General features: G+C 39.3%; 1 protein-coding gene across 2 annotated transcripts; it reads right to left on the bottom strand.

The window, feature by feature from the left end:
• Positions 1–254: 254 nt before the first annotated feature.
• LOC144975172 (uncharacterized) lies at positions 255–25,780 on the bottom strand. 2 transcript variants are annotated; one of them, XM_078918970.1, is made up of 6 exons: positions 25,398–25,780; positions 12,651–12,748; positions 8,659–8,813; positions 7,077–7,241; positions 4,182–6,272; positions 255–1,540 (listed from the first exon to the last, which is right to left on the bottom strand). In XM_078918970.1, exons 1-4 carry the CDS (start codon positions 25,409–25,411, stop codon positions 7,080–7,082), a joined length of 429 nt encoding a protein of 142 aa, XP_078775096.1. In that variant the 5' UTR covers positions 25,412–25,780; the 3' UTR covers positions 255–1,540; positions 4,182–6,272; positions 7,077–7,079. The 2 variants fall into 2 exon arrangements, with proteins under 2 accessions (XP_078775096.1, XP_078775097.1); XM_078918971.1 differs by having other exon boundaries at positions 12,651–12,834.
• Positions 25,781–26,171: the final 391 nt, after the last annotated feature.

Raw genomic sequence — 26,171 nt, forward strand, 5'->3', positions numbered from 1 at the left:
GATTTTTTGAGATGGTTTTTCCCCTTCTATTTTTCTTTTTTGCTTTGATAAAGAGGGATAGAAGACACAGCAAGTGACCACCCTGCCCACTATGGGAGGTCAGGTACCCTACCCACTATGGGAGGTCAAGAACCCCACCCACTGCCCACTATGGGAGGTCAGGAACCCCTCTCTGTCAATCACATTTTTAGGACGTTGAGTAACTTTAAACACACACACACACAAAAAAAAAAAAAATACGACTCAACTAAATAATATGACAAAATCAGGTCAATTATTTTATTTCAGAAAGTATATAAAGAAAATTAACCTACTTTGGTCAACCTGTTGTGTTTGGTTTGTATCATTGTAAGCCTATCTATTTTTTTTAAAGAGTGACCCTTTTCTCACAAACACACACACACGACAATATCTCTCTCTCTCTCTCTCTCTCTCTCTCTCTCTCTCTCTCTCTCTCTCTCTCTCTCTTTCTCTCTCTCTCTCTCTCTCTCTCTCTTTATCTATCTATATATCTCTCTTCTCTTTCTCTCTCTCTCTCTCTCTCTCTCTCTCTCTCTCTCTCTATATATATATATATATATATATATATATATATATATATATATATATATATATATTTCTCTGTCACTCTCTCATTCACACACAGACTCTCTCTCTCTCTCTCTCTCTCTCTCTCTCTCTCTCTCTCTCTCTCTCTCTCTCTCTCTCTCTCACTCATACACAACACATACACTCTCTTTCTCACATACAAGCACATAAGCGAACACACATACACATACACAAACGATCACACAGAGAGACACATACATCTGTCATGCTCTAAATGTGATCCAACGACTCAGAACGGTATTATTATGTCGGAATGAACAAGGTGATGGAAATTCTATTTATAGCCACAAGTATCAATCAATCTTGGAGTTACTTTCCCTTGTTGTCATGCAATGTTGCTGCTTGAAGCTCAAACAAATTAATAACAATGTAAAATTGAATGTAACCGTCAATTCAATAAATGAAAACAGATTATGTGGACGTTTCGGGTTTCCCCTTTATCAATAAAACACAACGAATTATTGGCACAAGTTCTGACTGACTGCAGAGGTAGTGTTATCACTCATTTGAATGCCAAGGGACTGAAACAATAGTCAAAAACATCCCTTTCTTAAAAGGTACATCATCATTTTAATAAAGAAGAAGGAATGACAATGATAATGATAATAATGATAATAATAATAATAATAATAATAATAATAATAGTGATGATAATAACAACAACAATAATGGTAATGACAATGTTATTGAGATCATAGGAAATGCATGTCTCAGTCTGTGTCTTCAGATTTCAGCTTTGGTATTGCCATCGACTAGGGTCCCTTAAATCGCCAATGCATCTCGAGGCAAAAGTCATCACAGAACAGCGGGTTGGCTTTAAAGGTTAAAGCTTGAACTTGATTTGGTGTATAAAAGGCATCTGTCGTTGAGTTAATTGTTGGTTTTGCTTGCTTTGTAGCAACAAGCTGAATCCAATTTGGAAACCCTAGAACTGAAAAAGAGAGAATGGAAGAGTTAGACACCCTTTAATTTAATTTTTTTTTAATTAAAAAAAAAACAACTTGAGCTTTTATATAGTACAATAGCCACTAAACGTGTTCAAAGCGCTTTACAAAGTGTCCCTGGTCAACAGAACACGTAACATGTAGGACGAGACATTACGCCTGTAAGGTGATATTGTAGTTTATCCTATAGAGGCAACGTTGTCAACGACTAGGTACACATTTTACACTTGAGTACGATGAGAGAATGTGATTCAATAGTATTTTCCAAGGACTTCCAACATAGCCGCTCTGAGTAAGGCTTGAACCCAGGACCTTCCGATCCAATGTCGAGCGTCATACGACAGGACCGCATAGCCGCACAAGAAATGCTTTTATATCGTATTATTGATTATGCCATTAGCTAGTTAACGATTCCATTGGCAAACCTACAACGATTGACGAACTATCGTGAAGAAAACGAAGAGCTGACCATCGTTGTTGGTTGAGAACGTAATCGATAACTTGCTATCATCAGACCAGCCAATTTCTTTAAGTCACGTCTTCTTTAGAACAGAAAAGTGAGTGGAGCAGGCACTTATGTTGGTAACAACAAGATATGAAGTGAGTAGAAAAGTGCCAGAAGACAATAGAGAATAAAAAATTTTTTCGCGGCGGTGGTGGGGTTTGAACCTGCGACCTTATTGGTACGACAACTCCGCCTGGCAGGTGAGAGCGTGGCTCTACCGTGTGAGCTATCCACGAACACAAAAATATTCGTTTCAAACCCAAAGTCATTTCTAGATCCCTCTCTCACCCACTTCTTGAGATCGCCGATTCGTTCACCACCATCGCGAAGTAATTTTGACCAGCAGTTAAGCCTAATAGCCAATATTCTCATCACAAACATATAACATAGAAACGATTGAGACATTGAGTATGCTCCGGTGTATGGGGTGAATTTTTAATTCAGAAAAGTGAGTGGAGCAGGCACTTATGTTGGTAACAACAAGATATGAAGTGAGTAGAAAAGTGCCAGAAGACAATAGAGAATAAAAAATTTTTTATTCTCTATTGTCTTCTGGCACTTTTCTACTCACTTCATATCTTGTTGTTACCAACATAAGTGCCTGCTCCACTCACTTTTCTGAATTAAAAATTCACCCCATACACCGGAGCATACTCAATGTCTCAATCGTTTCTATGTTATATGTTTGTGATGAGAATATTGGCTATTAGGCTTAACTGCTGGTCAAAATTACTTCGCGATGGTGGTGAACGAATCGGCGATCTCAAGAAGTGGGTGAGAGAGGGATCTAGAAATGACTTTGGGTTTGAAACGAATATTTTTGTGTTCGTGGATAGCTCACACGGTAGAGCCACGCTCTCACCTGCCAGGCGAGTTGTCGTACCAATAAGGTCGCAGGTTCAAACCCCACCACCGCCGCGAAAAAATTTTTTATTCTCTATTGTCTTCTGGCACTTTCTACTCACTTCATATCTTCTTTAGAACATTGTTTTAACCAGATATGCCTATTACTACGAATATTTCGTAGAAATACGAATTTTCGCGTCCTAAATTGACAATTATATATCTAAAGATATTTAAATCAATAAACTTCTTGAAAACAAAGTTTGGTTGCCAGAGCTAATATATAAAGAAGTTTAAAGCATAATTTACTGTATTAAGACACAAATTGGGTAATTTTTTAAAAAGTGTTTATAGTGTCTTTTGTGTTATTACCCCTGAAAACTACAACAGTATCCTTCTGGTTTTCCAAAAGCCAGTGTTGTACCACGAGACTGCACTACAAGATTTGGCTTTTATATAGAGCAATATCCACAAACGTGTTCAAAGCGCTTTCAAAAAAAGTTCAAAGGGTCCCTGACCAATAGCAATAAGTAACATGTAGAACAAGGCATGACACCAGTTAAGCTATATTACAATTTTTCCGACAGAGACAAAGATAGTAACAGCCTGGTAATCATCTTCCACCTGAGTACAGTAAGAGTAAGAGAATATGAGTCCTTTTCAATGACAACTATGCGATGCGCGAGACTCGAACCCAGGACCTAAATCGAGTCTCATACCACAAGACTGTACTGCGGAGCCTTACAATTTATTTTGTGAAGACCTGCGACACCGCATTTTCATCATCCAAACAGACCCGTCTACTTGAAAATTTTAAAATTCGCAATTTTTAGGAGGTAAAAATTGTATTCGCTATGGTTGATTTTAAAAATCAAGAATTTACCATCACACGGGATAAATAGAAAACGGTAGGGGCTGCCTGAAGCCGTTGATCGTAAAATACTAATGAAAGAGTGAAAATTGGCCCCGCTTCATGCACTTTCGTTTTGTTTTTTTCCTTGAGCAAGATTATTAACACCCAATTTGCTCACTTGGACAACATGGGCGATTCCTGTTGATATCAGACATCTTGTTTGGTGAATTATCTATATTTCTTCGTGGAATGCCTAGGCGACGATATCTTATGATGTCGTGGCGGAAAAGGCATAATTTTTTTTTTAATAATTGGAGGTATTGGATTATTGAATTGTGGCGAAAGTCACAAAAACTATCTTTTAGCACAGCTTCAAATACAACAGTTAGAGAGATTAAGGTTTTATGTGTCGAACAAATTTACCTACCTTAAAGAATTCTTTTGAAGAGATCTCGTTGATGTTCTTTTCAAGACTGCCATTTTTTTGGTGAGTATTGATTCAGCGTAACTGTTGTGGTCATATTATTAATGGTGTGCTTGAGACTTTGTCATCGCAATGGCATTGAAAGTGCGACCACCACATTAGGAGGGCAATTTTCGTGGCATTTTTTCTTGATTTGTTTTTTTTTTAACTAATATTTTTGGAACTATTTGATTTGGGTATCCTTTGAATATAAATTGTGGTCGTTTGGTAGAAATTTGTTTTCTGTGATTGGTAGGAAGTAAACATAATCATAACATCGATTTTGGTTGAATTCATTCTGTCGAAGTAGCTTGATATTTTGAAGTACGATGAAGTAGTGTAGAAACACCTCTGTCACGTATCTACATGAATTGTAATGATGCCATTGCGCTTCTTTGAGATAATGACGTAAAAAAAATATTATATATAGATTATATCAATGCGGCGTCTACTGTAGATGTAAATGAAATAAGAATAAATTGAAGCTGTATGAATGTGTAGAAGTAGAATGCCAATGGCTTGGTGGACACAACTTGATGATGACGACAGCATGAGCATCGTGTCGATATTGTGTTTTAAAATTACTTGTTTTTTTTTTTTTCAACGGATAGCTTGTTGTATACGATGCCGTCAACAGACGAAAGGAATGGGCGGACATTTGTCATCGCAGAGTGCGGGCTGGTAACGTCAATGTGGACGACGCTGGATAGTAAGTAAGTTAGCTTATTGTAGATGTGAAGATCGTATGTTGTTCAATAAAGGTCAAGGTATTTGGAAGTAAAGATAATATTGATCTGGATAGTATAGTGTGATTCTTGTAGTCCATGAAAGGTTTGATTTTAGTTGTTATTGTCGTCAATGACTTCGTCAACAAATTGCCAAGTTAAGAACAAGGTTCTATTTTAAAAAGAAAAATCACCGAAAGTTTGTTTGGAAAAAAAAGCATCAGTCTCTATAAGTATTGGTGTTCCACAACCAACATTGGGTAACATAGAAGTCAGTGCTATAAACGTCTTTGTTTTTTAATTTTTGTTTAGTTTAGTTGTAACAGGCTGGTTAAACATACGCCTATTTTTTATGTCATCGGTCAGTCACTGAACCGATTGTCACAAAAGTCGAGGGTTTTTGTGCTCCTTTAAGTATCATAGCGATGTATTATGAGTAATGACTTGACTTTGACTTAAAGCTGTTCGCTGGCACAGTCGACCGGCTTTGCAGTCTCAGCGCCTTCATGATTTCTGTGCAGAGGAATCTCCATTCCTGTCTGTTTGATGCCATGTCTCAGATGTTGTTGAGGTCTATCACTTATTATGCGGAAGTTGGTGTTTGGTAATCTTTTCAGGTAGTTGTTGAGTGCTGTTGGTAATGAGGTGGCTGGGCGTCCTTTGTGTTTGGGTCCCAAATTAGTGAGGTAGAATGGGTACACCAAAGCATAAGAGGGAAAGTTGGTGAGCTTCATTGCCCTTTCGTAACATTCCATTTTTGATTTTTTTTTTTTTTTTTGCATGTTCTTTGATAAGAGATAATGTTTTTATAGGATAAAGCTGGACGGAGAGTTAATCCAAACTGGTTACATTCATAACTGTTGAGATAGAGAGTTAATCAACTTTCAGATGATGTTGAATAGCATTTAGTGGATATACTCTTAAAATGTCGTCAAAATTATAAAGTAAGTCTGTTCGCCTCGTCATTTCTAACAATTTTCGTTTCCTTTATAATAGAATAGCAAAAACAATCCATTAAAATCACAGTGTTAAGTTGGGTAAAGTAAAGCTTTACTAGCTAAGCACATTGTTATAAATCACACTCCGTGGAAACGCGTTTCCTTATTGGAAGCGTCTTTTGTTGTTGTTGGTAAAAGTTGTTGTTGATTAAAAACAAAGACAACTTGTATGCTTGGTTCAAGCAAACACTTCTTTTCCTTCCGAATGAAATTCATATCATGCGCAATTTCTCCTTCCCCGTGTAAGCTGCCTCATATCACTGGTCATATGCCAAAAGAATTTCGTCCAGTATCCTCTTGACGGGCTGGAAATATTTTTGTATGGGGAATAACTGAGGATATAAAGATATTTTTAAAAGAATGGATGGATTATTTCCCTTGTAATAAAGGGTTGCTCTTGGTTAATAAAATAAGTAGATAAAAAAAAATAGATATAAATAAAAACATTTTGAAATAAACAAATATATAAACATATGACTAGTAAGAATAAATGAGGAAATTTATATTATCTACACACAAAAAAAAATTTGATTACAAAATTATTTCACCCTTTTCCTGCTCGAGAATTTCTTCTTTTTTATTATTATTAGTCTATTTTATTTTTTACAAACCACACTAAGATGCACAAGTTGCAATTTTGAGTGAAAAATAATTCTGTATATCTACGTATTTAGTTGCCATAACATCCCCCATGAAAAGGAAATGTTGGACAGATAACATCAAAGAAATGACGAGAATGAAGCAGCCATACACTGCAAAGCATTGAAAGCTATGGCCATCCAATCTCTAGACTAAGAAAGGAAACACAGAAAAAGAACTTGAGCTTTTCTACAGCACAATTATTTATCCACGTAATATGCTCAATGTGATTTACAAGTGGTACCAAGTCATCAGCAACACTTAATATGTAGGACGAAAATGAGCCTATAAGGTGCTTGTAATAATGAGACGCGGTTACCGGTCGGGTACTCATTATACACCTTAGTGCAGAGAAAGAATGTGATTAAATAGCTTTATCTAAGGACCTTTCGCCCCCCCCCCCTCCTCCTTCTCTTCCCCCACAGTGGGATTCACGTCAGGGAGCTAAGGGCAGGTATCATACCATATAATCACGAAGTCGAAATTGTATCACTTACCGCTCATGTATATCTGATGCTAAACTCATCTTCATCGCTCAGTTTGGACATTGTGCTCAGCAGGTGATCGTCCTCTCCGTCCTCCATCTCATACTCAGTATCGTGATTATCAACAGCCTGGGCTTCTTCTCCCGCCCGTCTGTCCATGATGGATTGAACCAACTCCTAATTAGGTGGAACGAAAAAAAATTGAGCTTTTAAATAGCGCAATATCCACTAAACGTGCTCAAAGCGCGTTACAATGGGTCCCTGACAAACAGCAACACGTAATATGTAGAGCGAAACATGACGCCTGTTAGGCGATATTACAATTTATTTCCGACGTGAACAACGCTGCTAACGGCCAGGTACTCATTTTACACAGAGAATATGAGTAAAGTGTCTTCTCCAAGGACTCAACTATACGCCGAGCGGGGCTCGAACCAAGGACCTTCCGATCCGAAATCGAGTGTCATACCACTAGACCACATTGTCGCACTGTACTATGTAAGTAAATGATATAAACATTTATATGGCGCATTTAGATATATTCTGCACGTCGTTCAATGGGCTTCCCAGTAGTTCACTTATTACTCCAGCAAGCCATAGGGAACAAAAATATATTCCATACAGTAAAGCTCCCCTGTTGGCGTCCTTCTTTTTTTTGTGTTCAAACTGTTGTAATATTCGTCGTTACCTACAACCAGCATTCATTCATATCGGAGTCAAATGAGAGAATATGTGCCTTACCCTAGGACACAACGCGAGGTAAAAAGTTTTGCGGAAAAAAAATGTGTCATCCTCCGATCACTGATCAAGCCAAAAATCATTTAATCATCATTCACATCGGAATCAACGGAGATAACATTATATGTGCCTTACCCTAGGACACAACGCGAGGTAAAGAATTTTGCAATAACAAAAATAATGTCATCCTTCGATCACTGATCACGCCAAATATCATATAATTTTGTGACAGGAAGAGAAATTTAATTAAGCACACCAGAAACGCTTCTATGTGATCATTCCACATTTGTGTCAAGTATGCAAATGCTTGTGATCAGTTAACAAAGACACATTAGTTTCTGTACGTATGCATGTATAGATAGAATGAAGTTGACGTCACTCGGGTCTTTGTTATTGGTTTTTGTTTTATGTTTGTTTTTTTTTTTTTGTTTTTTTTGTTTGTTTTTGCCACGTTTATGAGTAATTCTCACTAAACTGTATTAACCAGGCTATAAACATTTAAGGTTACACATAATTTTCTGTGTTGGTCCGTTATACTTCCGGATGGAAATGTTGTGGGCTTCTTGGCCAAGCGCATACTATATATATAATATAGTGGAATCCCGATAGAACCAACACTGCCGGATCACAAAGATTAGTTGACTTTAAAAGCAAAGTTGACTTTATCCATTATCAATGGAACATAATATACAAATTGATTAAAGAACATACATTTTGAGACCAACAAGGGGTGTTGACTGTAAGCAGAAGTTGAATTTAAGAGTGTTCGCTTTATGCAGATTTCACTGTTATTTATTTAAAGGGCAGCGTTGGGAGAAATTGTATTGTAATGATATTTAAATTGTTCTAAATTTACCATTTTCTCTGCGCATGCGTCCTGGAGCATTGGTCTGTATATCCGTAACAAGGATTCAGTTTTGTCTATATTCTTGGTTATGACGTCACAGAGATCTTGGTGTCCAACCTTTTGCAACCAATCAAGTTTGAGTAAATTTAGACTGTATTGACGTTCTGAAAACGAAACATAAATAAAGAGAACAGATTGTTACGGACAGGTAAGAGCTGAGTAGATTGTTACTGACAGTTAAGAGCTGAGTAGATTGTTACTGACAGTTAAGAGCTGAGTAGATTGTTACTGACAGGTAAGAGCTCAGTAGATTGTTACTGACAGTTAAGAGCTGAGAAGATTGTTACTGACAGGTGAGAACTGAGTAGATTGTTACTGACAGTTAAGAGCTGAGTAGATTGTTACTGACAGGTAAGAGCTCAGTAGATTGTTACTGACAGTTAAGAGCTGAGAAGATTGTTACTGACAGGTGAGAACTGAGTAGATTGTTACTGACATTTAAGAGCTGAGTAGATTGTTACTGACAGGTAAGAGCTGAGAAGATTGTTACTGACAGGTGAGAGCTGAGTAGATTGTTACTGACAGTTAAGAGCTCAGTAGATTGTTACTGACAGTTAAGAGCTGAGTAGATTGTTACTGACAGTTAAGAGCTGAGAAGATTGTTACTGACGGTTAAGAGCTGAGAAGATTGTTACTGACAGTTAAGAGCTGAATAGATCAATGCAATGATCATATCTGCCAGAGGGAAATTGAAAAAATAAATGGAAGAAAATTTCCCGAAAATCGAGAAAAAGAAGGAAATTTACAGATGATTAAATGGCGTGACATATGCGACCAAAGGCTTCAAAACGGTATTATGTCGGCATGTACAAGGCTTAGGAAACTAAATTTTAAGTCTAAATACGCAGTGCGATATGAGTGAGATAAATTCGCTTTGTCAAATATATTTTTAAAATGCCATTTCATGAATTGAAAAGAGCTAAAATGTTGTGAGTTATACGTAGTTGAGAGAGGCTCGAACCAAGGACCTTAGAGATTGTGACAAACAATTCCATTTTCAGCACAAATTCTATCCCGACACACACAATACCGTTTTGAGACGGTGGGTCACATATCTGCCTTTATTCAAAACGGAACATATATATTTCACATAGAAAGTCTCTTTGGTCAGCAGATCAGAAAAGGTCAGTAAAGATGTCAGATAAAGCTATCAACTATGACACGGTGCGTTAAAAAAAAAACAACCCCCCCCCCCCCAAAGAAACAAAAAAAACCTAAAACAACAACAGAATCTTGAGCTTTTATACAGTGCAATATCCACTAAAAACGTGCTCAAAGCGCTTTACATGGGGTTCCCAGCCAACAGCAGCAACGTTTAACATGTAGGGCGAGACATGACACCTGTTTGGACATATTATTACAATTGTTTTTGTTTTGTTTTGTTTTGTTTCTTTTTTGTTTTTGTTTGTTTTGTTTTTCGTTTTTTTGTTTCTCGACAGGTACAACGCTGTTAAAGGCCACTTGAGTACGGTTAGAGAATGTTAGAGTCTCCGTCTATATGGATTTTAAATTAAGAAATTAAGGAGCAGCGCAGGCACCTGTGTAAGATAATTATCTATAAAGATCTGAATAAGTGTGTATGAAAGGTGCCAGACAAAAGAAGAAAGAAAAATACAAGAAAAAGGACGAGACATGACGCCTGTAGGCGAAATTACAATTTTTTCCGACAGAGACAAAGCTGTAAACGGCTAGGTACTCATTTTACACCTGAGTATGGTGAGAGAGTAAAAAGCCTTTTCCAAGGACTCAACTATGCGCCGAGCGAGGCTCGAACCCAGAACCTTCCGATCCGAAAGCGAGTATCATACCACTAGACCACATGGCCCCACATAGCTTTAGAAATGAATGCATGATCCAAAAAATGCTCCAAAGGTCTGAATATAGGTTCTAAGGAACTAAACTTTTCTTTTCAATAAGATTTATTGAGTCAAAGAAGCGAATGCTGTTCTGTAGCTGGAGCCAAAAATTCGTATTTCTGCGAATTTTTCGTAGTATTAGGCAGGTCTGGTTTCATACGTCTGTGCATAATAATATGCTTTCTAAGCGGTGCAAATAGTCTTCAATAGTCGTAACGTCACTTCCTTCCTTATGACGCATGGTAACTTAGTAACACTGGCTCTAAACTATTGGAAAAGTGGCGGACGCCGTATGAAATATTTCCCCGGCGAGCATAAAAGCGTATCCAGGGGGAAAAAACCCCATAAATTTGATCATGTTTTGACTTTCAGACATTCTGATCAAAAGGCATATGAAAAGTCCTAGCCAGCATGAAGAATAAAAGGTAATGATTTTCTTTGTTTATAACCAAGATGGCCGCCGTTGTCGGGCGGCGTGACATCAGACTATTGAATCCAATTAAAGTGCACGTATTTCTTTATTGCAAATCTACATAAATAGATCAGACACCGGGCCGAAATGTGTCCATTAATTGATCTATTTGTTTTGTATATGTGTTGGAGGATAAGTGTGTATGTGTGTGTGTGTGTGTGTGTGTGTGTGCTTGGGAAAAAGAGTGCACTCGTACGAATGTGAGAGTGTACGCGTGACTATAAGTGTGCAATTGCTACTATACATGCTTATGTGTCACTCCAAAATAGTGATATAGACGTCTAGTGATAATTTGTATGATTACGAGTTAGGATATCATGGGTCAAAGTTCCAATAGTTCAATTGGTAGAGCAGTCGCCTCAGAAAACAAAGGGACCAATCGGGTTGCGATACAGGGTGCAGGTGAGTTTTGTTTTTGTTTTTGTTTTTGTTTTTTTTTTTTCTTTCTGACCCCACTGACCACCGTGCAGTGATTGTGTAGCTGGGTCTGATAGATATGGCGGAAAGTAGTACTTTTGTGATAAACAAACGTCCTATCCAAAGGGTAGTAAGCAATTGCTACTGTCTGTTTAACGCTATAGGCCTTATGACTCTGAAGGACTACTGTAAGAGCTGTAGTACAATAACAAAAACATATTGCAATTTTTGCAAGTCAGACCTTTTAAATAAATATATTAATTAATTAAATAATGCAATTATTTATTTATTCATTGATTTATATTATATTTATGTATTTATTTATTGGTTTTTTTTTTATTTATTTATTCATCTGTTTATTTATTTATGTATCTGTTTATTTATTTATCTATTATCTATCTCTCTATTTATTTATTAGGAAATGTAAAACTTCGGATCTATACTGGGACTTGTTCTTATGAAGAATACGAATCAATGTGTGGAGATAGTAACCGTAATCGGGATCAAAGAACGATTCGTGTGTCTATCTTATTGTCTAGATGAGAACATTGTCTGGCACTGTAAACAAAGAAAAGTTTTGTTGTTGTTTTGCTTGTTGTTTCGTTTTGTTTCGTTTTTTTTTTCTTCTTTCTTTTCTTTTATCTATTTACTTTTTTTTTATTTTTTTTTTTTTTTTTTTTTTTTTTTTTTGGGGGGGGGGGGGCTTTTTTATTTGATAATCAGAATGAGATGATAAATTAAAATCTCAACTATCAAAACAGTTGAGAAAAGGAGACAGGATTATTAAAACTCTAATGACTTTCATGTGATATGTAGACTGTAGTCATGCGTATAGAGATGAAGATGATAACAATCAAGACAACAGCGACGACAGCGACGAGGGCGATTATGATGATGATGATGATGATGATGATGAAGATGATGATGATGATGATGATGATGATGATGGTAGACGAGTAGTAGTAAAAGTAGTAGTAGTAGTAGTAGTAGTAGTAGTAGGAGGAGGAGGAGGAGGAGGAAGAAGAGGAGGAGGAGGAGGAGAAGGAGGAGGAGGAGGAAGAGGAGGAGGGGGAGAAGGAGGAGGAAGAGGAGGGGAGAAGGAGGAGGAGGCGAAGAAGAAGAAGAAGAAGAAGAAGAAGAAGAAGAAGAAGAAGAAGAAGAAGAAGAAGAAGAAGAAGAAGAAGAAGAAAACATACCGAGCTCATCCAACTCATCGTCAAGCATAGTCTCCAAGGCAATCAAAGACTGGAGTCGTTGGACACTCGCCATGGCATCGGGCTCACAGGAACACAGCCTGGAACATTAGAATTGGACTAGATATTATTCAAAGACTGAAGTCGTTGGACACTCGCCATGGCATCGGGCTCACAGGAACACAGCCTGGAACATTAGAATTGGACTAGATATTATTCAAAGGCTGGAGTCGTTGGACACTCGCCGTGGTATTGGGCTAAAGAAGGCTATGATTGGGCTCACATTAAAATGGAATTAGTTTAGATATTACTCAAAGGCTGGAGTCAATGGACACTCGCCATGACATTGGGCTCACAGGAAACAGACTGGAACATAGAATTGGACTAGATATTATTCAAAGACTGGAGTCAATGGACACTCGCCATGACATTGGGCTCACAGGAAACAGACTGGAACATAGAATTGGACTAGATATTATTCAAAGACTGGAGTCGATGGACACCCGCCATGACATCGGGCTCACAGGAACACAGCCTGGAACATAGAATTAGTCTAGATATTATTCAAAGGCTGAAGTCGTTGAACAGGCCATGACATTGAGCTCACAGAAAACAGACTGGAATATAGAATTGGACTAGATAATATTCAAACGCTGGAGTAATTGGACACTCGCCATCGCATTGGGCTCACATGAACACAGCCTGGAAAATTGAATTGGACAAAATATCATTCAAAGGTTGGAGTCGTTGGACACTCGCCCTGATATTGGGCTCACAGGAACACAGCCTGTAACATAGAATAGACTAGATAATTATTCAAAGGCTGGAGTCGTTGAACAGGCCATGACATTGAGCTCACAGAAACACAGACTGGAACATAGAATTGGACTAGATATTATTCAAAATCTGGAGTTGCTGGACACTCGCCGTGGCATTGGGCTCACAGGAACACAGCCTGGAACATTAGAATTGAACTAGGTATAATTCAAAGGCTGGAGTCGTTAAACACGCCTTAACATTGAGCTCATAAGAAACAGACTGAGACATAGAACACTGGACTAGATATTATTCAAACGCTGGAGTAGTTGGACACTCGCCCTGACATCGGGCCCCCAGGAACACAGCCTGTAACATAGAACTGGACTAGATATTATTCAAAAGCTGGAGTCGCTGGACATTCGCCGTGGCATTGGACTAAAGGAGTCGCTGGACATTCGCCGTGGCATTGGGCCAAAGAAGGTTATGATCGGGGTCACAGGAACAAAGCCTGGAACATAGAATTAGTCTAGATATTATTCAAAAGCTGGAGTCATTGAACACTCGCCATGACATTGGGCTCACAGGAACCCAGCCTGTAACATAGAATTGGACTATATATTATTCAAAGTTTACTGCCATACTATTGAAAAACACTTACCTATCTAACTAGTCATATGAGAGTAAGTAGATTGGGTGTGAGTACATCATCTGTCTCGCTCGCGTGAGTTTGTGTATTATTGAATAATAATATGTTTATACATGCCTGTAATATTTCTCTTTGCCCATAATCAGTAAACTGCTGTACTCTGGAAAGACACGTATTTAAAAATTTGGCCAGAAGACTCGCCCTTCAAATATTGATCAATTTGAATGACCCTCATCTTGGCAAAAACTCTCAAACCTGGGACTTCGCGAAGTCTTTCACCAAGTGTCAGGTTTGAGAGTTTTTGCTTTGCCAAGATGAGGGTCGTTAAAATCGATCAATATTGGAAGGGCGAGTTTTCTGGCCAAATGTTTAAATACGTGTCTTTCCAGAGTACGGCAGTTAACCGATTAAGGACAAAGAGAAAGATTACAGAGCAGTAAATCTGTTCTTGCAAGTGTAAACATATTATTATTCAATAATACACAAACTCACGTGAGCGAGACAGATGTTGTACTCACACCCGTCTACTCACTCTCATGTGACTAGTTAGATACGTAAAAGTAGGTCACACTAGTTGACACACTGCTGACCCCTGCAGCCCCCCCCCCCCAACTTTCTTTCTACCATCTCTCTCTCTCTCTCTCTCTCTCTCTCTATATATATATATATATATATATATATATATATATATATATATATCTGTCTCTCATTCTCTCGCACATGCACACACACTTCTCTCTCTCTCTCTCTCTCTCTCTCTCTCTCTCTCTCTCTCTCTCCACTCTCTTCCCGTCCATCCCTGAGACTGTCTCTGAGACTTTCACCCGTATCTAATTAATCCATAATTCATTTACAACAACAATTATACATTTATTCAAGTGACAATAATACCATACCGCCGTTAACTTATTTACACACAATTACAGATTTCAGTTCAGAAAAGTGAGTGGCGCAGGCACTTATGTTGATAATAACAGAAAATGAAGTGAGTAGAAAAGTGCCAGAAGACAATAGAGAACAAAAAATTTCGCGGCGATGGAGGCTCGAACACACGACCTTACTGATACGACAACGTTTTCTATAGAGTGAAACGGACAATAGCAATTGCTTAATATCCTTTTGATAGTAAAGGACGCTAGTCCATCGCAAAGTACTTTCCGCTAAATCTAACAGACTCAGCTACCTATTTACTGCTAGGTGGTCGGGGGGGGGGTCAGAAAAAATCTTGGGATCGATCTCGGTCCCTTTGCGTGTGAAGCAAGTGCTCTACCAACTGAGCTACCAGGACCCCCTATTTTACAAAGGATAATACAAAATTATACCGTGTTACTATGTTACCACCAACTTCTCCCTTAACAACCCCCGCCATTTTTTTCATTATTACACCCCCGCATATCGGTTTAATAATATAACAATGTCTTTTTGTTCTTATTTCTTAATTACAAAACTACATTCCACAAGTGCACTTTACTCACGCTTGAAAGCAGTGAGTAAGTATTCACACAACGAATGGTAACTACTTGACACGTCATCGCACAAGCCACTTAGGGCCACAGATTAATAATATAATAATGAGTAACCCTTCTGATCTTATGAGAGAGAGACTTTCACTATAATTATTATTAACCGAAGCAAACATTTGGCCGCAATAATTTGGTTAAGGGCAGAGCTGCCTAGACACTTATTGAAATGTCAAAAATTCGTAGTTTCCAAGGGAAAAATGACAAGTTTGAAAAGGTCAAAATAAAATAGCATTACAAATCAATTATTTGTCCTCAGCATAATCAAAATATTCTCGGAAGTCTTAATACAGTTTCCGAGCAAATAAAAATAAACTCTCCTTTTCAACAAGATTTATGGAATCAAAACGTCGATGCGGTTCTATGGCTGGAGCCAACAATGCGTAATTCTACGAATTTTTCGTAGCACTAGGCAGGTCTGGTTAAGGGCTAGTATGGAAAGGGCAGATAAAGGAAGAGCGAGATAGGGATACAGGATTCTTGAACTCCGGCGATTGGAATTTTGAAGAGGGGGGGGGGGGGAGAGAGAGAGAGAGAGGAGGAGGGAGGGTGTAATTTTTATATTATTTATTATTATTATTATATATATATATATATATATATATATATATATATTGTTTTTTTTTTGTCGGGGAGAGGAGGGGGGGGGGGGGTTCTTTCTTTGCTATGTGCTATAGTAAAATCGGATTTTCACTCAACCCCCTACCCCTCCAACCCACCCCCCATAGATGATAATCTATACTAATGTTATAAGACCCACTAGTCTGTAAAATCGGTATTAAGTCGGAGCGATTCGAATGCTTAAACTTGAATTTATAGAACGAACAAAATTGACGTCACTCAGCTCTTTGTTATTGTTTTTTTTTTTTTTTTTTTGCCAGCTATTTTTTATGATTATTTCTTACTAAATTCTATCAGTCAGACTAATAACGTAGTTTTGTGTGTTGATACGTTTTATCCGGCTGGCGGATGTTATGAGTATTTTACCTAAGCATCCATATTTTTTTTAAAGGGGGGGGGGGGGAGAAACTTGGATTATGATAATACGTTTAAGTGAACTCTGAAAAGGTCTTGTGAAATAGTGCCAGAAAATAAAGCAGACAGAAAAATACAAAAAAAAAAAAAATCATTCCAAAAAATCTACCTGCCTAGACCGAGGAGATGATTGGTAGGAATAGAATGCGGTAGATATATATAAAGAGAGAGAGAGAGAGAGAGAGAGAGAGAGAGAGAGAGAGAGAGAGAGAGAGAGAGAGAGAGATATTGTGTCGACGAGTGAATACATTTAATTCTCAATATTATCAATTAATTGACATTGAATATTATATAGACTCGTATAATGATAAAGTGTATCTATGCATAAAGCTTGCACAGAGCATTTAAAGGTTTTTAGAACCTATTAGCTCTTAAACGATACGATACGATACGATTAAGTGTCCTAGAGCTATTAAAAATCTTGTATCGTGCACGATATCAGTTAAAAAATAAATCAATAAATCTATTAATAAATACAAAAATAAATAAATAAATATGCGGGTCTGACATCCGGACAATATTCTGCGTCATTTTTTGAGATTTTCATGACAACAAGGAGCCCATTAGGAATTGGGTTGTCAAACCTGCAAACAGGTGCAAGTCGGTCATATTTATTACTATGATCTAGCATGCTTGAAAATGGTACTCCCTCTCATTAAAACTCTTACACCTTAAGTACGGATGACGATGATGGTGGTGGTGGCGGTTTAATGATTGTGATTAAGGATCTCAAAGATTGATCATAGGCAATATTATATCGTGCCAAAGGGAAGGATGGGAGATTAGATAGTACCTCAAAAACAACGTGGAGCATTTATATAGCACAATAGTCACTAAATGTGCACAACAGTAAGTAGCCAACAGTAAACTTAACATTTAGGACGAGACATGACGTCTGTTTGGCGATATAACTTTTTTTTAATAGACAAAGACAACACTGTTCACGGCCAGGTACTCAATTTACTCATGAGTACGATGAGAGAATGGAAGTAAAGAGCATTTTCCAAGGACTCAATAATGCGCCGCTCAGAGCGGTCCTCAAACGTTGGACCTCCCGGTCGGAAGGCGAGTGTCCTACTAAAGTGTGGCTATGTCGTCTTGTAGTATGACACTGGCTTTCAGATCGGAAGGTCCTGGGTTCGAGCCTTGCTCGGCGCATAGTTGAGTTCTTAGAAAAGGCTCTTTACTCACATTCTCTCACCGTTTTTGGGTGTAAAATGAGTACCTGGCCGTTAACGCCTTTGATTATGGATTAATTAGATACGGGTGAAGTCTCAGAGACGTTCAGGGATGACGGGAAGAGTGTGACGAGAGAGAGAGAGAGAGAGAGAGAGAGAGAGAGAAGAGAGAGGAGTGAGAGGAATTAGTTAACGGCGGTATGGTATTATTGTCACTTGAATAATGTATACTGTTGTTTAAAGAATTATGGATTTATTAGTACGGACTGATAAGTCTCAGAGGACGTTCAGGGATGACGGAAGAGAGAGAGGGAGGAGGTGAGAGAGATGCTGTGTTGAAGCCTGAGAGAGGAGGGAATAGAGGATGGAGAGAGGCAAGTGTCGAAAAAAAATTGTAATATCGCCTAACAGGCGTCAAGTCTCGTCCTAGATGTTAAGTTTTGCTATTGGTCAGGAACTCCAAGCCCTTTGCGCGATAAGTGGATACTGCTCTATATAAAAACTGTTTTTTATTTTTTACTACCAGACTACATAGCCTCATAGTAGGATTTGGGGTTGAGAAGAGAGAGCGGGAGGGGTTGAGTGTCTACCGATGGCTGTTGTTGATAATCCTTTGAAGTTCATGAGGCTACACGGGAATTATAAGAGGATTATCTAGTGGCAAGGTGTTAATGAAATCAAACAAAATAATCAAAGACAACGGGGGTCAGTCGGTCGCGGATGAACAATCAGACAATCAGAGGCCTCGAGCGCTGGAGAGTAATGTGACCCTTCGCGTCAACACGGTATTCAGACTCGAGTCCGAATTGCCACTTCGATTATCTTGGATATGAAAAGAACGAGACTGAAGAACATTGAATTATCCCGATTTGGAGAAAAAAAAACCCACAAAAAACAAACAAACAAACAAAAAATTGAGCTTTTATATAGCGCGATATTTACTAAACGTGTTCAAAGTGCTTTGTAAATTATCTCTGATAACACGTAACATGTAGAGCGAGACATGACGCCTGTTAGGCGATATTATGTTTTTTTTTATGACAGAGGCAAGGCTGTTAACGGTCGGGTACTCATTTTGCATATGAATACGGTGAGAGAATATTATGAATAAAGAGCATTTTCAAAGAATTCAACAATGCGCCGAGCGAAGGCTAGAACCCAGGACTTTCCAATCCGAAAGCGAGTGTCTAACCACAAGACCACCTTTCCATAGCGCGAGACGAACGATAGTAGTTGCTTGGTAACCCTTCGATAGGATGCCCGTCTCCCGCAAAGTACTTTCCGCCAGATCGACATAATTGACCCAGGTACCAAATCACTGCTGGGTGGACAGAGGATGGGGAGGGGGGGGGGGCGGTCAGAAAAATCTTGTCCGTATCCAGGATCGCGAAGTACCAGGTTTGAGAGTTTTTTGCCAAGATGAGGGTCAATTAAATCGATCGATATTTGAAGGACGAGTTTTCTGGCCAAATTTTTAATATGGTTGTTTTTTTTTTCTCCAGAGGACGGCAGTATTATTATTATTACTATTCTCTGCTGGGTGGACGAACGGAGTCATCTCCGTGACGTTTAAATTAATTTTGCCTTGTGTAACTGGTCAGATAATATTATAATGTTATTGACCCCACTTTATTTGCATAGGGAAACAAAAGACACTGTGAAGAGTACACGAGGGAATCTTATTTCAATGCAATGTATCAATCAATTAATTAATTTGGAAATGGATCTAAAACATCTGTTGGAGGTGGTTTGGATCTGTTTTGTTTTGGGTTTGTTTTGTTTTTGTTTGTTTGTTTTTTGCTTGAATATTATTTATAATTTATCTATTTATCTATCTGTTCATGTATTGGACAAAATTTTATTATAACCTATAAGCGAAACATATAATAGTCACCATAGTATATCCGCTTGTTGTTCCAATGTACTTTTTAAGACTTATAATATTCTTTGCCAATTTTTATATAATCTATTTACATTTGATATTTCTTTTATATTATGTTATCGATCCTTTTAGTAGATGGTATGAGAAGCAAGATAGGTTTGGTTTGTGTTGTGTGTTGTGTTGTGTGTGTGTATGTGTGTGTGTGTGTGCTTGTGTGTGTGAATGAGTATGTTTCAGCCAAAGTAATTTGTAATTTAAGCGCTTAGAGTCTGGTGTCTCGGAGTTATAGCGCTATATAAGTTTTCAGCATTATTATTATTATTATTAATTGTGTTGTGATACAGAATTATAATTTCAATACAAGGATCATAAAGCATATCTTATCTTATCTTAGTAATTCATTCATTTATTATCTATTTATTCGTTTAGTTAAACTTGCGCACCGAGCGTCGCGTGGCGAATGTTTGGGGGGCAGATCTTGGTTATCTTCCTCGTCGTTGGTCTAGTGGGTATGACACTCGCGTTCGGATCAGAAGGGCCCGAGTTCGGCGCATTGTTGAATCCTTGGAAAAGACTCTTTACTCACATTCTCTCATCGTACTCAGGTGTAAAAAGAGTATCTGGCCGATAGCAATGGTATAAAATGAGTATCTGGCCGATACAATGTCGGGAAAAAAAAATGTAATATCGCCTTACATGGCGTCATTTCTCGGTATATTTATTACGTGTTGCTGTTGGTCAGGGACCCTTTGAATAGCGCGTTGAGCACTTTTAGTGGATATTGCTCTATATAAAAGCTCAAGGTTGGTCGATCGTTTAAGTTCAGAGTAACGTAATCGTTAACTTCCCACTGAGTTATGTCATTAAAAGGCGGCTGTGCTGATTAGATATGCATGTCATAAAACATTATCAGATAACCTCACGCGCTATCAATGATCATCAAGCTCTTTGTTAAAATCTACACAACGTGCTACAGGACTGACCAAGCAAAGGTTGATAACGTGTTGTGTCCGACCGTGGCCTTCGTTATACAGGCCACGGTCCGACAGGGGATTTAAAGATTTTTAGAGGGGAATCTTGTCCCTTCCCCTGGGGAGAAAGTAGGTGGTGGCTGAGAAAGGTGTAGGTGTGAGTCGGATGGGGGCAGGGGGGCAGACTAGAGAGTGGTCTAGTCTGTGTGATGTGTGAAAGGGCGGGGGGGGGGGGGGGGGGGGGAGGAAGAGAAGAGAGGATAAACATACAAGCGAAAATTACCATTATCTTGAAAGATATGAGAGATTAAAGTAAAGTGGTGTAAAGTAACTATGGTGAAAGTAAGAAGAGAATAATATGATGGATAATTCTCTTCTTCTCCCATGCACGTACACACACACACACACACACACACACACACACACACATATATATATATACACACACACACACATATATATACATACAGATGTGATCGAGAATTTTCCATATGATGAATGAGTCTTTGAATAGTTATTTGGATTTACACATTCTTAAACATATGTCTGCGAATGAACACAATGTCTCAATTTTCTCTCTCTCTCTCTCTCTCTCTCTCTCTCTCTCTCTCTCTCTCTCTCTCTCTCTCACACACACACACACACACACATTCATACACACACACACACACAGAGAGAGAGAGAGAGAGAGAGAGAGAGAGAGAGAGAGAGTACACGAAAACTCAGAGTGAGAAACCAATCAAACATTCTGGCAAATATTTAATAAAATTGAATCTCAAAATGTTAACGACAAAAACAAAGAAATGTCGCGTACTTAAATATAGGGCTGGTTCATTATTTGTTATCAGGCTCTACAAACTTGACATTATTTAATTATCACCCTGGTGGATCTCGCATTTTCTTTCTCTCCTCAACAATCTTTCTAAATTAAATTGCCTTTATTCACCCAAATTAATGGTACCTCTGATTTTAGAGTATATCTTTAAAGCCGACCTTGATAACCCAAGCGTCAACCGCAAAGCAGCGACGCAAAGTGAGCAAAAGGGGCTTATTTTATTGCTCAATGAAAAGAGCAGATGTCAACAGGGAAACTCGAAATGGTATCACCCGGTTGTAAATACAATGCATTGTTCACTCGGCCACTTCGCACCTTATCCTATGCGCTGTGTCTGAAGCAATGCTATCTATACACGAAGCCTCAGTCTCAGCACATTCCATCTCTGCCACGAGGTACTTTCATATATCAATAGCTTGTTACTAGTGCCGCGCTGAAGACCGGTCTGGACCGCGGTCCGACGGTCTTTTAGCTGTGAACCGAAGACCGGTCCCAGAGGGGAAGATCGGCGGCAGCAGCTTCTTATGGTTCACACTATTATGTTATGACGATCGACCCAATCAGCAAAGTCCGGTCCGCATTCGTGCACCGTCGCGAACCCGCCTGGTAGCATCGTCACAACACACCTTTCGACTAGATGCTCTGCCGTTTCGGGTTCTTGTCCACAGCGTGGACATAAAGGACAGGAAGTTAGACCCCACTGATGTAACGCACCGGCCGTTAGGCAGCTCCTCGACCGAAGCCGATTCGCAGCTACCCAGTGTCTCCTCTTACTGGTATCAAAGCCTGGCAACTTCTCACCAAGCTTAGAGGAGTGTAGGTCCCCGCCCCACGAGGGATTGAATTCGTCCAAACCGACTTCCATCTCGTATGTGCAGCTCTGTCCGTAGTCAGGGATTCTGCGTACAAGGGTTGCCGGGACTTATTTCGGCTCGAAACGGGGGCACCGTTCATTATGCGCATGAGAGGGGTATCCCCATTCCCTCTCTCTTTGATCTTACTCAGCCAGTTTCCCGTAATGGTCTCCCTCCGGACATCGGGGGGCTGGATCGCTGCCATTACCGGGCCCCATTCTCTAGGGGTTGTTGCTAGCGTTCCCGACACTATGTGCATCGACTTGCGAAGTTTTACATCCACCTTCTCAACGTTTCTGCTTCTACCCCACACTGGAGCGCAATACTCCGCGGTGGAATAGCATAGTGCCAGGGCGGATGTTCTCAGGAGCGCTTGGCTAGCGCCCCAAGTCGATCCCGCCAGCTTCCTCAGAAGACTATTCCGCTTCTCTATCTTCCGGGCAACCCTTCGAGATGAACCCGATAGGTAAGGCTGCGATCCAACGTCACCCTAGATATTTTGGACGCGGCTCATATGGGAGTGGCTGGTCCCCGACTAGGACATTCAGTTTACGGGTGTGCCAACCACTGCATAAGTGAAATGCAGTGGCCACGGTTTTTGAAGTGTTCATCTTCAGGTACCACTTGTCAAAGTAGGATTTGAGTCTGGTGACGTCCTCGCTGAGTACGCTCTCGAGACGGGTCCACACTTTACTCTGAGTAACGAGTGCCCAGTCGTCTGCGTATCCCAGCCTCAGGGAGGAAGTGTTCGGCATATCGCTAATGTAAACGTTAAACAGCATTGGCGCAAGTACCGACCCCTGAGGGACCCCATTCTTCAATTTCCTTACTTTGCTCGTGACGTCTCCCAGCGCGACGTGGAATTGCCTTTCCTCTAAGATCGAAGATCGGCGGCGGTCCTCACTTCTTATCACCTTTCAACTAGTGCGGGGCGATCCTTGCAAGGACCACGGTCCTACGGTCTCGCGCCATAGCCTACTACTTCCCCAGCGATTCGTTGCTTCGGTTGCCTATCTTCCACCAATCACCACCCATCCCACTTAATTAATCGCACCCACCCCCTTTGCCATACACTAAACGACACAGACGACCATACAGGCAGACGACCACCAACCTCCACTCCGCAAACCGCCCTTTCGTGTGTGAGATGGGGGGAACAGGAGGCGCACGCCTTGGACGATTCCATTATACGGGGTAAATTTCAAAATTTACTACACCATAATGATCGCAATGACAATGATCTATGGTGAAGGCATGACCCCTCTTCTCTAATGGGTTATTGTTTGAAATGTATGTGACTACAAAAGATGTGTGTGTTTGTGTGTGTGTGTGTGTGTCGAACCTAGCAAGTAGCAAATCCGATTTTTTGTTTTCTTTTGTCCATCTCTTGTCACCACTCCTTTCTATCGCAGTGTTGTCATTTAAAATAATACAATAATATTAAAATTTCGTTTGGTGTTTTTACTAATCAAATAATATGAGTTTCATTAGTTTCTTCCTTCCAAAAAACCCAGTTATAACGTCTGAATTTTAAAAAAGTCCAATAGAATATTTGGGGACCCCGATAGCTCAGTTGATAGAGCACTCTCTTTATACGCAAAGGGCCAGAGATCGATCCCGGGTGCAGTCGATTTTTTTCTGAATCCCTGTCTACTCAGCAATGAATGGGTAGCTGAGTTTGTTAGATCTGGCGAAAAGTCACCATCGACCCTTTTATCACCTCATCCACCCCTCTTATTATAACTTCACGTCTCTCTCTTACTCTTCAATGCTCGCTGCCCTCTAATGTGTGTGTGTGTGGGGGGGGGGGAGGGGGGGGGGTAGGAGTTGCGTGTGTGTATCAACGCCACGAACAACTCGATCAACGCCTTGGGCGATGCCATTATCTCCGTTAATGGGGGTAAATTTCAAATTTTATTAAATTATCGAAGTAACAATGAAGTACGGTGAGCAAATAAAGAAGGCATCACCCCTCTTCTCTAATTAGGTTACAATTTGAAATGAGTGTGACTACTCCGTGTGTTTTACTCCTGTAGGCCACGGTTTTCATCGTGTAGCGGTCTTTAACGGTTCAAGAATGAACGATCCCACGCTCTCAAAGGTCAAACCGGTTCGAATTTCCAACAGTCTCTCAGGAATGTTCAATGTCGAAAAGGACCGGTCCTAGGACGGGTCCTTGCGGTCTTCATTTCCCAAGGACCGTAGGACCGTGGTCCTTAAGCTTGCCAAGGACCGCCCCGCACTACTTGTTACCACCTGGATAAAACTGGTGGTCTATAAATAGGAACACTTTGTCTGTAGGGTCAAAACCTGACCTAAGAACCCAACCACTCTTGGGTTGATGGGGTCGCGGGACATTTTAAAGTATCTATCACATTACGTCCAATAATTAGAATAAAATTATGGACGTTGTTTTTTTCTCTCTGTTTTCTTCTTCTTTGGTTAAAAGCATGGCGTACTAAATAGTAGGGCTATGGTTAAAAGTAGATACGTTTGAACAGTTCTAAACTCTCTCTCTCTCTCTCTCTCTCTCTCTCTCTCTCTCTCTCTTTCTCTCTCTCTCTCTCTTTCTCTCTCCCTCCTCGTTTAAGACAACAGACACACACGCACGCGCGCGCTCATGCATTAACATATTCATACATTGTATACACAGGAGAAACATAAATGGGGAAGGGAAAATTCGTCGAGCAAACTACAACATTTTAAAATTAATTCACACAGTACCTTCCATCCATGTTCCTCTTTTTCAGTTTTAATTTTTTTTTTCAAATAATATGACCGGTAATCAGAAGGTCTGAGGTTCGATCCCCAGTCGAGGTAGACTGATTTTTTGAAATGCTTTTATTTTCTTGTATTTTTCTTTTTTGCTTTGTCTGACACCTTCTACACACTTTTTCAGATTTTTATCATAACACAAAGAGAATAACTTTGATAACTATGTTATAATATTATAGTTAGTCTATATAGTATTATCAACACGCAGAAAAAAAAATATGCACGATTTAAATGTGTACATTTCTTTAGAATAAAAGGGATAATAAAATATTAGAAATGCAATGCGAATACTCACATGTTATCCATCATCGAGCTTCTGTGTAACGAACTGATAATTGTTAATTCTTGTACATCATGTGTGTAGTATAGACAGCGATACGCCCCCTGACCGACAAGCTCGTACCGTGTTACTTATCAAGATTAAAATGTAAACAAACAGGGCCACAAACTCATACCATTACAATATTATCATCACTTCTTTTCCTCTATCGCAATAATAGGTCCGGTTGCATTTATAACAAATCTAAAATTTATCACAGCGTTTCAAGTGCTACTTAAATAAAAATGAAACACATTGGAATGGTTGTGTTGACAATTAAAATTAAATGTTGCATTCAAGAGCTTCGACGATTAGTTTTGACAATGCGTGTTTTGAAAATACTCGGAAAACACCCCCAATCAGCTGTTAAACATCTCCATGCGCATGCGTGTAGGTCTAAATCTGGGTCAGTGAAACAGCTGATTAGAAAATTGACAGTTCTTCCAAAACTGTTTTAAAACAACGATACAGATTTTTCTTAACAGATAGCAAGGATCTTATGAGCAAACTATATAAAAGTATACATATTATGTTATTTTGAAAACCAATAATCACTGATTATTCTCGATCTGAATAACGGAGAATGGTACTCGCATGCCAATTGTATTGTTTATCATTTCTTCCCATCTTGAAATCGGAATTGTCAATTGAATATATAATATTACATATAACAAAGAAGGTGGAGGTGATTGGTATGTCTAAGGGTTGTGGTCGATAACCTCAATTGGACTCTTGCTTGTCACGGATGGT

The sequence above is a fragment of the Berghia stephanieae genome, chromosome 6, assembly GCF_034508935.2.
Source record: "Berghia stephanieae isolate SIO BIC M18660-M18661 chromosome 6, UCSD_Bste_1.3, whole genome shotgun sequence".
Classification (NCBI taxonomy): Eukaryota; Metazoa; Mollusca; class Gastropoda; order Nudibranchia; family Aeolidiidae; genus Berghia; species Berghia stephanieae.

Bases quoted from the DNA above. Each gene is read 5' to 3' on its own strand.
- LOC144975172 (XM_078918970.1), bottom strand. The intron at 8,814-12,650 runs GTATGTTTTCTT...TTTCGTTTTCAG, and splicing joins CGATGAGTTGGATGAGCTCG to AACGTCAATACAGTCTAAAT. The intron at 7,242-8,658 runs GTAAATTTAGAA...CCACCTAATTAG, and splicing joins ACGCATGCGCAGAGAAAATG to GAGTTGGTTCAATCCATCAT.